Source organism: Oncorhynchus clarkii, chromosome 12, assembly GCF_045791955.1.
Source record: "Oncorhynchus clarkii lewisi isolate Uvic-CL-2024 chromosome 12, UVic_Ocla_1.0, whole genome shotgun sequence".
Taxonomy (NCBI): Eukaryota; Metazoa; Chordata; class Actinopteri; order Salmoniformes; family Salmonidae; genus Oncorhynchus; species Oncorhynchus clarkii.
The window spans coordinates 36,459,210-36,471,475 of record NC_092158.1 but is presented as its reverse complement, the minus strand read 5'-3'; the positions used below and the strand labels follow the sequence as shown (position 1 = coordinate 36,471,475).

The 12,266-nt window shown below is 38.2% G+C and overlaps 1 protein-coding gene across 1 annotated transcript; it reads right to left on the bottom strand.

Annotated features, from left to right (window-relative positions):
• Nucleotides 1-28: 28 nt before the first annotated feature.
• LOC139423121 (protein FAM114A2-like) lies at nucleotides 29-11,409 on the bottom strand. Its single transcript, XM_071174789.1, has 14 exons — nucleotides 11,275-11,409; nucleotides 10,500-10,780; nucleotides 10,239-10,338; nucleotides 9,990-10,091; nucleotides 8,703-8,806; nucleotides 8,466-8,600; nucleotides 8,204-8,362; nucleotides 7,810-7,933; nucleotides 7,513-7,598; nucleotides 7,124-7,219; nucleotides 6,876-7,015; nucleotides 2,512-2,584; nucleotides 973-1,026; nucleotides 29-851 (listed from the first exon to the last, which is right to left on the bottom strand). The coding sequence occupies exons 2-14, from the start codon at nucleotides 10,761-10,763 to the stop codon at nucleotides 750-752; spliced, it is 1,539 nt and encodes a 512-aa protein (XP_071030890.1). The 5' UTR covers nucleotides 10,764-10,780; nucleotides 11,275-11,409; the 3' UTR covers nucleotides 29-749.
• Nucleotides 11,410-12,266: the final 857 nt, after the last annotated feature.

Sequence of the window (12,266 nt, the reverse complement as noted above, 5' to 3'; positions counted from 1 at the left end):
AATAAAGACCCAATTATCCAGGAGATCATTGGCTTGCAAAGGTTTTTACAAACGAAATGCTTTACAAAGTATCACATTTACGCAAATCTTCATTTGGGCTTTGGTATTCCACAATAATCAATACAAAGCTGTAATAGGATTTTGTTTAAGAAATTACTTTGATTTGGAAAGCATAAAATACCTGACGGTTATGTAGCTCCAACTGTCTAATGAAAACCTGATATAGTTCCAAGACACAAGTTACCACTTTTCACATTAAAACAATTAAAATAGTTGTTCATTCATTCAATTACTAATATTCTGTTCATACATTACATTTGCAGATAAATAGGGAGGTATGGCAAAGCGATATCACACTCATCCGTAATACCTGTATACTTGGTTAAGAACTTGAGGTTATCCTGAATCCTGGTGTTATGAATAATGAATTGAATCATAGTAATTGTTAAATAGAGACATGGAGACGTGAGAAATGCAGACGTCAGTGTCATTCAAACACATCAGCTCGACTCCTCAAATAGTGTGCATTGGTCTATCTACTGTGCTACACAACAGCAAAAGCATTACAATTCCCCACAACGAGTAAACACTATCAAACGGTGCATTTGTTATGAGGCATGACAATTTAGTTTAGGCTTCAAACTAAATATGAATGACAGCTGAGGAAGTAAATGTTTTTAAAACCGCAATGACATGTCAATGCTTTTGTTTGTCAGTCCCTTGCTAGCACAGCAGAGAGAGTGATACGGTCACTGTTGGGTAGAGTCAGCACTCCTTTGAATGTGGGACACCTCCAATACAGGCATGAGGAGCTGGAAGGCATCCTGGATGTACGATGCACTGTTGGAAGCCTAAAGAAGAGGAGATACATACATACTGTAGATACTTCATGCACCACATTTGTAAATCACACACAATATTCAGGTTTCAGACAGAATTATGTGATATGCAGTGATGCACAATAATACAAACCTCCAAAAATACTCCTGTTATGAGTGGATTGAGGACATCTCCCTTTTTATTTGACTGCAAAACAAAATGTTTTGCTCTCGTTAGTCTCTGGACTCAGTGAAGCAGGAATCTTATACACATATTCATACTGATTTACACTACTATATGGGTCTAATTAACTAAAGTAATCTCCATTAGAATTATTAATGTCAGCATTACAGCATGGAAAGATTGCATCAACTTGTTACCGACCACCCTGCAACATTTTTTTTTAATGAATTGAAGCTCTTTAAAGCAGTGGTTTTTAAACTTTTTCAGCAGGGACCCAATTTCTTATGCCATAATTTCAGGGACCTCACCCCTACCCAAATCTGATTACAACCTTAAAAATCGGTATATTTTACTTGACCTTCAATTAACCTTCAATTAATCAAATTCTCATCTCTTAACTTATCTTTCTCAAAAAAGTACAACAATCTGTACTCTTACTTTACATTATTTTATACTAATACAATTGCTCCGAGAAAGAGATTTTGTTTTACAAGTTGTCTTACTTGCTGCTGTCGGAAGTCAGATAAACATTTCCACAGGCACAGTGAAGAAAAAAAAAAGGTAATGGTCAAAATTGACACTCGTTTTCAATACCGCACCTTGCGAGGATAACAGCACTGAGCCTTTTTCTAAAATGTTTTATGATTTGGAGAACACATTGGGAGGGATCTTAGACCATTTCTCCATACATAATTCTTCCAGATCCTTGATATCCTTAGTCTGTGCTTATGCTCTGCCCTCTTCAATTTAACCAACAAGTTTTCAATGAGTTTCAAATCCAGAGAATGAGATGGCCATTGCAAAATGTTGATTTTTGTTGGCAATTAACCATTTCTTTGTGGATTTTGATGTGTGCTTGGCGTTATTGTCTTGGATAAAATGTCCTGGTACTGGGTCAAGTTCATGATGCCATTGACCTTAAGGGCCCCAAGACCAGTGGAAGCAAAATAGCCCCATAAAATCAAGATCCACCACCATATTATTTGTTTAAGATCACTCTATTGGCCAATTGCTCACAAGGTTCAGCTGAAATTTCCACGTTTTACCCAACCCCTCCGAAAGACACATACACCCCTCCCCAAATCCGAGGACAACCTTAAAAACAGTTATATATATTTTTTAATCAACCAGCAACCTTTAAATAATTACATTTATCTCATTAATCAACTTCTTTCCCAAACACATTTGTATATTGTCCGATACAAATCTTTTCTCTTAATTTATTTTTGTTTTGGGGACCACACTCCAATTCCCCCGCGACGCAATAGGGGTCATGACCACGACTTTGAATACCACTGCTTTAAAGTAAGGATGATTACTTTGTGAAACACAAAATACCATTTATTAGTTGTCATAGTGATGAAGTACACAAGTTCCATGATGAAAAGTTGCTGTGCAAGACCTTGAATATAAACATCTGAAGCAGAGTTCTGTGAATGTAGCTTCGAAGAGTGTAAGCTAGGCTAAATATACTTTGTGATATAGGTTCGTAAAGAATTACCATCTTACCCCTATTGTAGTTAAACAGGAGGTGAACTTCTTGGAAAGTAATGATATCTCTTTACACAAAACAATTGTTATTCTGTAAGGGGAGAACAAAATGTTGAGTTAGAGAACAATCACATACTATGATATTTATATTTTGAAAATCTTTATTTAACTAGGCAAGTCAGTTAAGAACAAATTCTTATTTACAATAACAGCCTACCAAAAGGCCTCCTGCGGGGACGGGAGCTTGGGATAAAACAACATATATACACACATATATATATATATATATTGTTTACATACACCTTAACCAAATACATTTGAACTCAGTTTTTCCACAATTCCTGACATTAAATCCTAGTAAAGATTCCCAGTCTTAGGTTAGTTAGGATAACCACTTTATTTTAAGAATGTGAAATGTCAGAATAAGAGAGATAATTATTTATTTCAGCTTTTATTTCTTTCAACACACTCCCAGTGGGCCAGAAGTTTACACTCAATTAGTATTTGGTAGCATTGCCTTTAAATGGTTTAACTTGGGTCAAACGTTTCAGGTAGCCTTCCACAAGCTTCCCACAATAAGTTGGGTGAATTTTGGCCCATTCCTCCTGATAGAGCTGGTGTAACTGAGTCAGGTTTCTAGGCCTCCTTGCTCACACACACTTTCAGTTCTGCCCACAAATTTTCCATAGGATTGGAGGTCAGGGCTTTGTGATGGCCACTCCAATACCTTAACTTTGTTGTCCTTAAGCCATTTTGCCACAACTTTGGAAGTATGCTTGGGGCATTGTCCATTTGGAAGACCCATTTGCGACCAAGCTTTAACTTCCTGACTGATGTCTTTAGATGTTGCTTCAATATGTCCACATAATTTTCCTTCCTCGTGACGCCATCTATTTTGTGAAGTGCACCAGTCCCTCCTGCAGCAAAGCACCCCCACAACATGCTGCCAACCCCGTGCTTCACGGTTGGGATGGTTTTCTTCGGCTTGCAAGCTTCCCCTTTTCTCCTCCAAACATAACGATGGTCATTATGGCCAAACAGTTATATTTTTGATTCATCAGACCAGAGGACATTTCTCCAAAAAGTATGATCTTTGTCCCCGTGTGCAGTTGCAAACCGTAGTCTGGCTTTTTTATGGCGGTTTTGGAGCAGTGGCTTCTTCCTTGCTGAGCGACCTTTCAAGTTATGTCGAGATAGGACTTGTTTTACTGTGGATATAGATACTTTTGTACCCATTTCCTCCAGCATCTTCACAAGGTCATTTTGCTGTTGTTCTGGGATTGATTTGCACTTTTCGCACCAAAGTACGTTCATCTCTAGAAGACAGAACGCGTCTCCTTCCTGAGCGGTATAACGGCAGGGTGCGTGGTACCATGGTGTTTATACTTGCATACTATTGTTTGTATAGATGAACATGGTACCTGCAAGCGTTTGGAAATTGCTCCCAAGGATGAACGAGATTGTGGAGGTCTACAATTATTTTCTGAGGTCTTGGCTGATTTCTTTTGAGGAACTGAGTTTGAAGGTAAGCCTTGAAATACGGCCACACCTCCAATTGACCCAAATGAAGTCAATTAGCCTATCAGAAGCTTCTAAAGCCATGACATAATTTTCTGGAATTTTCCAAGCTGTTTAAAAGGCACAGTCAACTTAGTGCATGTAAACTTCTGACCCACTGGAATTGTGATACAGTGAATTATAAGTGAAATAATCTGTCTGTAAACAATTGTTGGAAAAATGACTTGTGTCATGCAAAGTAGATGTCCTAACAGACTTGCCAAAACTATAGTTTGTTAACAAAACATTTGTGGAGTGGTTGAAAAACGAGTTGTTTTAATGACTCCAACCTTAGTGTATGTAAACTTCCGACTTCAACTGTGTTATATAACACACACACACACACAACCTTTCAAAAGTTTGGGGTCACTTAGAAATGTCCTTGTGTTTGAAAGAAAAGCAAAATGATTTCCATTAAAATAACAAAATTGATCAGAAATACAGTGTAGACATTGTTAATCCTGTAAATGACTATCGTAGCTGGAAACGGCTGATTATTTATGGAATATCTACATAGGCCCATTATCAGCAATCATCACTCATGTGTTTCAATGGCACGTTGTGTTAGCTAATCCAAGTTTATCATTTTAAAAAGGCTAATTGATCATTAGAAAACAAAGTACTGTCTTCTGAAACTCGTCAGTCCATTCTTGTTCTGAGAAATGAAGGCTATTCCATGCGAGAAATTGCCAAGAAATTCAAGATCTCGTACAACGCTGTGTACAACTCCCTTCACAGAACAGCGCAAACGGGCTGTAACCAGAATAGAAAGAGAAGTGGGAGGCCCCGATGCACAACTAAACAAGAGGACAAGTACATTAGAGTGTCTAGTTTGAGAAACAGATGCCTCAGAAGTCCTCAACTGGAAGCTTCAGTAAATAGTACCCGCAAAACACCAGTCTCAACGTCAACGGTGAAGAGGCGACTCCGGGATACTAGTTTTTTTTTCCCTCACCCATCTCCTTACAATACCTCATAATGACAAAGTGAAAACATGTTTTTAGAAAATTTTGAAAAATGTATTGAAAATGAAATACAGAAATCTATGTTAGAATCATGTTAGAATCCCCTTTGGCAGTGATTACAGCTGTAAATCTTTCTGGGTAAGACTAAGAGCCTTGCACACATGGATTGTACAACATTTGCACATTATTCTTAAAAAAATATATATATATATATATATATATATATATATATATATACACATACACACACACACACACACACACACACACACACACACACACACACACACACACACACACACACACACACACACACACACACACACACACACACACACACACACACACACACACACACACACACACACACACACACACACACACACACACACACACACAGTGGGGCAAAAAAGTACTTAGTCAGCCACCAATTGTAGGTGACCAAATACTTATTTTCCACCATAATTTGCAAATAAATTCATTAAAAATCCTACAATGTGATTTTCTGGATTTTTTTTCTCATTTTGTCTGTCATAGTTGAAGTGTACCTATGATGAAAATTACAGGCCTCATCTTTTTAAGTGGGAGAACTTGCACAATTGGTGGCTGACGAAATACTTTTTTGCCCCACTGTATTATATTATTCATTTCTGTCAAGTTGGTTGTTGAACATTGCTAGACAGCAAGTCTTGCCATAGATTTAAGCAGATTTAAGTCAAAACTAGGCAACTGGAACATTCAATGTCATCTTGATAAGCAACTAAAGTGTATTTTTGGCCATTGTCCTGTTGAAGGGTGAATTTGTCTTCCAGTGTCTATTGGAAAGCAGACTGAACAAGGTTTTCCATTAGGATTTTGCCTGTGTTGAGTTCTATTCTTTCATTCAAAAATAAATAAACTCCCTAGTCCTTGCCAATGACAAGCATACCCATAACATGATGCAGCCACCACCATGTTTGAATATATTTAGAGTGGTTCTCAGTGATGCGTTGGATTTGCCCCAAACATAAGGCGGTGTATTCAGGACAAAGTTACTTTCTTTGCCACGTTTGTTTCCCAGTATTACTTTAGTGCCTCATTGCAAACGAGATGCTTTTATTGTAATATTTTTATTCTGTACAGGCTTCCTTCTTTTCACTCGGTCATTTAGGTCAGTATTGTGGAGTAACTTTCTCCCATCATAGCAATTATTTCCTTAACTGTTTTAAAGTTACCATTGGCCTCATGGTGAAATCCCTGAGCGGTTTCCTTCCTCTCCGGCAACTGAGTTAGGAAGGATGACTTTATCTTTGTAGTGACTGGGTGTATTGACACACCATCCAAAATGTAATTGATACTCAAAGGGATATTCAATGTCTGCTTTGTTTTATTTTTACCCATCTACCAATAGGTTCCCTTCTTTGCGAGGCAATGGAAACCGCTCTGTCTTTGTGGTTGAATCTGTTTGAAATTCACTGCTCAACTGAGTGACCTGACAGATAATTGTATGTGTGGGGTAAAGAGATAAGGTAGTCATTTAAAAATCATGTTAAACACTATTATTGTACACCGAGTGAGTCCATGCAACTTATTATGTGACTGGTTAAGCACAATTTTAACTTATTTAGGCTTTCCATAAAAAAAATGGTTGAATCCTTATTGACACAAGACATTTCAGATGATAATGTTTAATTAATTTGTAAACATTTCTAAAAACATAATTTCACATTATGGGATACTGTGTGTAGGCCAGTGACAACATCTCAATTTAATCCATTTTAAATTCAGTCTGAAAAAGTCTAGGCGTGTGAATACTTTGAAGGCTGTATCTATGACTCGTAATATAACACTGTAGATGGCTGATGGTGTGTAGGAACTTACTGCGAGAGGATTTTGGCCTGCTCCAGAGTGGTGAGCTCCTGGCTGGTACAGAACAGAATCGTCTCGGCCACTTTGTGGAACTGCTCTATGGATCTGGCTGTGAGCTCAGCCAGGTTTCTGATGGCCAACGAGTGGACATCCTGAGAGGAATCAACAACTCTCACATCAGTAGTTACAACAGAAAGGAGTAAAGCTCCATTTCAATAGTCACAGTCAGATAATGACTTTGATCTTTTTTTTTTTCATACCTCAACAGTATAGGTTTTTGCCACTTCCTCTTCATTCCCTTCTTCCTTTATGAGTTTGGTCATTTGGGCAATCTGGTCACATGCATTCTTACTCACCTGATAAGGGGTATGCAGAGAGAAAATAGGTTAGAGATCAGTGATCTATCAACTGGAGAAGAGGTGCTGCCTGAAATGCAATGAATGGAGAATCCAGAAACATATAGAATCTAAAAATTGCTGCAGGCACAAATACGCAAAGACGAGTAGTGAACTCAGTCCATTTAAAACTCAGTTCTACCAAAACTCTTCAGAAGATAGCAACAAACACTGCTACAATATTGGACCACTAGCATAAGATGGAAAAATATCTGGCTTTAAATGAAATCAAGAGAGAAATGTATTGTGCCAACCTTGCGAAGTTTGTCAGATGTTGTGGATATGTGTAGTCCATCCAGGGCCCCTGTTAATTCCCTCAGAAACTCAGCGCCATCTTCATCTGAAAATAAATATGAATAAACAAAATGTATTGATTTTGTTCATTGTATTATCACAGAAACAAGATAACACATTGGATGTTTTTAAGTTGGCTTATCACCCACAGAAGAAAAGCATACACCAAAAGTATTTTGTTTATTAGTAGTACTAAAATAATGTAAATGTAACATTGTGATAGTAGACTGTGTGGCAGTTCTGTGACGATAGGCTACCTTTCTTTTCGTTCACCTCCTCCTCCTCAAACTCCACCAGAGAGAAGGGTTCCTTTATGAGCTCCAGGTCCTCTTTAAGTTGGTCCAGCTCCTCTCCAGACAGAGTGGTTAGAACAGACTTTACCTACACCACACAACAGACAACTGATTCAGTCATAGATAACATCTACTAAAAGGAGCCAGGAGGATTTTAAAGTTGCATGGATCCATTTTTATATCTCAAGAGGTTGCAATGGTTGTAGGTGCTCTCTTTACAAGTGTGCAAAGTATTGCTAGCAAAAGGTTGTACTGATTTCAATGGTAGGCTGTGCACAGTGTACAATCAATCATATTTTGAGAGGCTGTTTACTTGTTTCTTTGTACAAAGTAAAATGTGGAACTTGCTCATTATCACCTTTGACTCACTCTCCCTGGAGAGAATCTCCAGAGCTTCCAGGTGGGATAGGCCCTGGAATTCATCAAACAGCATTCCGTAATGGGCCTTATTTTCTGTGTCGGAGGACATCTCCTTGGCTGTTTCCTGCTCCTCTCTCTCCTTGGCCTCCCGTAAGACCTTCAGCCAAAACAAAAACCTTGAATTAAATTTTTCCAACACCAATAAGGTGTAAGCCCAACACTGGGGGTGGCTTCTCTGACATCCATTCATCAATATTCACCCGAGAAAGAGTGTTAGTCCTGTTCATCAGACCCTTTGTTTTCTTGTACCCTGGATCTCCCTCTGCTATGACATCCATGGTCTTCTTGCCTATGAACTCCAAGGCATCTAAACCCCCTGTTAGGACCGTTTTCCCCTGAAATATAGATATACATTTAGTCAGTAACCAAGTCACTTTTGCCCATAAACAACATATGGTGATAATCGCCAAAAAAAGCAAAGAAGCATTGTTTCTTACAGTGCTTTGAACAACACTGCTGAGGGATGAGAACATTCCAATGGCACTTCCCATAGCCAATGCGCCATCTCCTTCCCCTTTATCAGTCTCATTACTGGGTTCACCTAGAAGTAAAATACAGTAGGTCCAAAATAATTGACAACCTTAATAAAGATGAGCAAAAAATCTGTATAAAGTAAATAATTAAAATACTCAGCTATACTCTTTGCAATTTTTTTGTTGCTTAAATTATATTATTTGATTTATTTATTATTATATTATTTGATTTATTATTATTATATTTATTTACTAATACAATTGCTCAGAGGAAGAGATTATGTTTAAGAAGTAATGCTTTTTTTCTTCTCAAAAAGTTATGGGTCAAAATTATTGACACTCCTGTTTTCAATACCTCATCTTTCGAGAGTAACGGCACTGAGCCTTTTTCTAAAATGAGTTGGAGAACACATTGGAAGGGATCTTAGATCATTCCTACATACAGAATCCTTCCAGATCCCTGATATCTTTTGTCTGTGCTTATGGACTACATTCTTCAGTTCAAACCACAGGTTCTCAATGGGTTTCAAGTCCAGAGACAGAGACGGACAGTGCAAATGTTGATTTTCTGGCCAAATAATCATTTATTTTTGGATTTTGATGTGTGCTTGGGGTTATTGTCTTGGCTAAAATGTCCTGGTTGCCTCTGCAATGAGGCTGAAACTTGGGTCGCAAGTGGATCTTCCAGCAAGACAATAACCCTAAGCATACCAAAATCCACAAAGACATTGTTAATTGGCCACAAAAATCTACATTTTGCAATGGCCATCTCAGTCTCCAGACTTGAAACCCTGTGGATTGAATTGAAGAGGGCAGAGCTTAAGCGCAGTCAAAGGATATCAAGGGTCTAAAAGGATTCTATATGGAGGAATGGTCAAAGATCCCCCAATGCGTTCTACAATTCATGAAACATAAAAAAAAAAAGGCTCTAACTTTGTTAGAGGTCAAAATCTCTTTGAGAAATTGTATTAGTATACAAATCTATATTTACAAAAAAAATGTAGCATACATAATAGCTATAAAATATTTTATAGTAATATTTGCTTATCTTAAATCAAGGGTGTCAATAATTTCAGACCGCACTGTAGATCTCAGACATCAACCTAACGTGCATAGCTAGAACAGTGAAGCACTTTACATCTCCACAACAAACGCATCCTAAATATACTAAGGCTTATCACGGCTGATGTTAAATCTAGAGTGATGACTCATGTGTTGATCATGTTGATGACCAGTGTATGCCATCATTACCCTCTTGTTTGTCCTCCTCTCCAATCTGTGCAGACAGCTCTGTGGGGCTGGGGATTCCCAGAGAAGTCTCTGCCTTCTCAATAGCCTGGGTGATTCCTTGACCTTAGAATGAAACAAACATAATAAAATGTATTTTTAGAAATTGTTAAGTTTACATATGCTCACTGAAAGGGCAAACATATTGTTTAACATCATAATGAGAACACAAAATGGCCACAAGCAGAAAACACCATTTTTGGTTCTCCTCACCTACAGTGGCCACAGTGGCCGAGGCCGTTGACATGATGGACTTTCCCCAGCTCCCCCAGTAGCCCCATCCTCCCTGGACTACTGTTGACTCACTGGATGTCTGGAGGAGAGAGAGAGATGGAGGGAGAAAACATTTGTACCTGGCTATCGTTTGTACCCTATACAGCTATAAAAAAAAAAAAACTAAACCATATCCAGGCCCCAAGGTTAGAAGCTAACCTTGTTGAATCTTTCATTCTGCTGTATCCATGCATGTCTTACCTTGGCTGGCTCTCCATCTACTTTAGGTTTCTCCTCCTGAGTCTTGTGGACTTCAACTGGAGGTTTTGGATCTGGTCTCTTCCTGGTTTTCCTTCCGTTCCTGGTTGGGGGAACATCTGTGGAGTCATGTGTGGTGCTCTCTCCAGGTAGTGTCTGTGGAGCACTGTCTGGTGGCGTCACAGTGGAGGTCTGCAGTGGTGGGGCCTCTGTCTCTGCGACCTCTGAACACCCAACAGGGTCACCAGGGGCTTCGCTGTCTGACATCTTAACTTAACACATACCTGTTGTTATTGGATGAAAAGACAATAAGAATTTGTGTAATGTTTCATTGAAACCATAGTTTTTAAAATAATTTATATCCAATCAATAAGTCAAAACAAGTGGGATGTACAGTAGAAGTTCACATTGCCCCAGGCGTTACTCAAATTGAGTCCAGTCACAACCTGGGGCAAGAGAAGTCCAGTGACAGGCTATTCTTGCAGATTAAATCTAGCTACATAGATAAACTAAATTACAGAGAATAGAGACTGATACTCAGACTTTTATAGTTATTGTTTAGCTAAGATAACAGTTACGTTTGAGCCAAACGTAACTGTGTCCAAAAAAACATCAGTGACAGCACATCAATGGCTAGACATTGTTGTACTTTCCCTTAACTAGCTGTTAGCTTTCTATGCTAAAGTCATTGCTCCCAAGTCTTCTAGGTGATAGACAAATGTCTAAGAAAGAAGCCACATGGTTTTGATCAAGAATGCCATCTATGTACGTTACTAACACATTTTATCCCAGATTTCGTGTGATCGTCTTGATTTTCTTCGTTATCTTGCAAGGTCTAGCTACAAAACCCCCTATTAGCCACGTCACACGATAATTTGTTATGGTGAGGGATCTCTTCCTCTACTGCATAAACACGTACTTATAGTGTTCAAAACAGTACACAACGCCAACTGCTGGCCTGGAGGGAACATTACACAAGCATTAGCTCCCAGTTGCTTTTCAAAACCATTGTTGGGGAGTAGTTCTACTACTCACTCATACCGTTCATCTCGCCGAAGTCGGCCTGACAGGGATATCGTTAGTAGATCGTGTTCCATATAGAACGTAAGCGGGAAGGCGCAGTTTTTCCAACGAATTTTCTGGGGAAGTTGCTAGAGGCAGGTCTTTTTATTTTATTTTTTATTTTTATTAACAACAAATCAATACATAAAGCACATGAAGTTTGCTAGAGGCAGGTCGATTTGTTGCTAAATGACGTTGTGCCGTCATTGCGTGATGGCGTCATTACGTAATAACGTAAAACTGCATCGTTACGTAGAATACACAATAACGTTACTCAAATTGACTGGCCATCTCTGCGAAAAATATGATTTGACAATGGTTAGTTTAGATTTGTTCATTTATTATCATATATTTTTATTTGTAAAAGTAATATTAACCCTACACATTTTATATAATCAGATATTTTTATTTTTAAACACAACACATTGAATTATTAAACAATTACACATTATTGAACAATTACATTTTATTTATTTTATTTTTAACTAGTAAACCTACACATTCTGAACAATTATAGTTTTAAGCAGTGTATTGGTAGTTAACATGCTACCTAACTGATCAACAATTATAGGTACAAGCTAATAACAAGGTATATATGCTATCTTATTGAACAAGCAACTTAACTCAAATAATGATGTGTGCACTAGGCATCTCTTTCCATCTCTCTCCAGATTGTTGTGCTGCTTGGCTGGTTAGCTGCTCAATGGT

Coding starts and splice junctions, on each gene's coding strand:
- LOC139423121 (XM_071174789.1), bottom strand. CDS start 10,763: ATGTCAGACAGCGAAGCCCCTGGTGACCCTGTTGGGTGTTCAGAGGTC. Junction 10,092..10,238: donor GGCCACTGTGGCCACTGTAG/GTGAGGAGAACC, acceptor TTTCATTCTAAG/GTCAAGGAATCACCCAGGCT. Junction 8,807..9,989: donor AGAGGAGGACAAACAAGAGG/GTAATGATGGCA, acceptor TTTTACTTCTAG/GTGAACCCAGTAATGAGACT.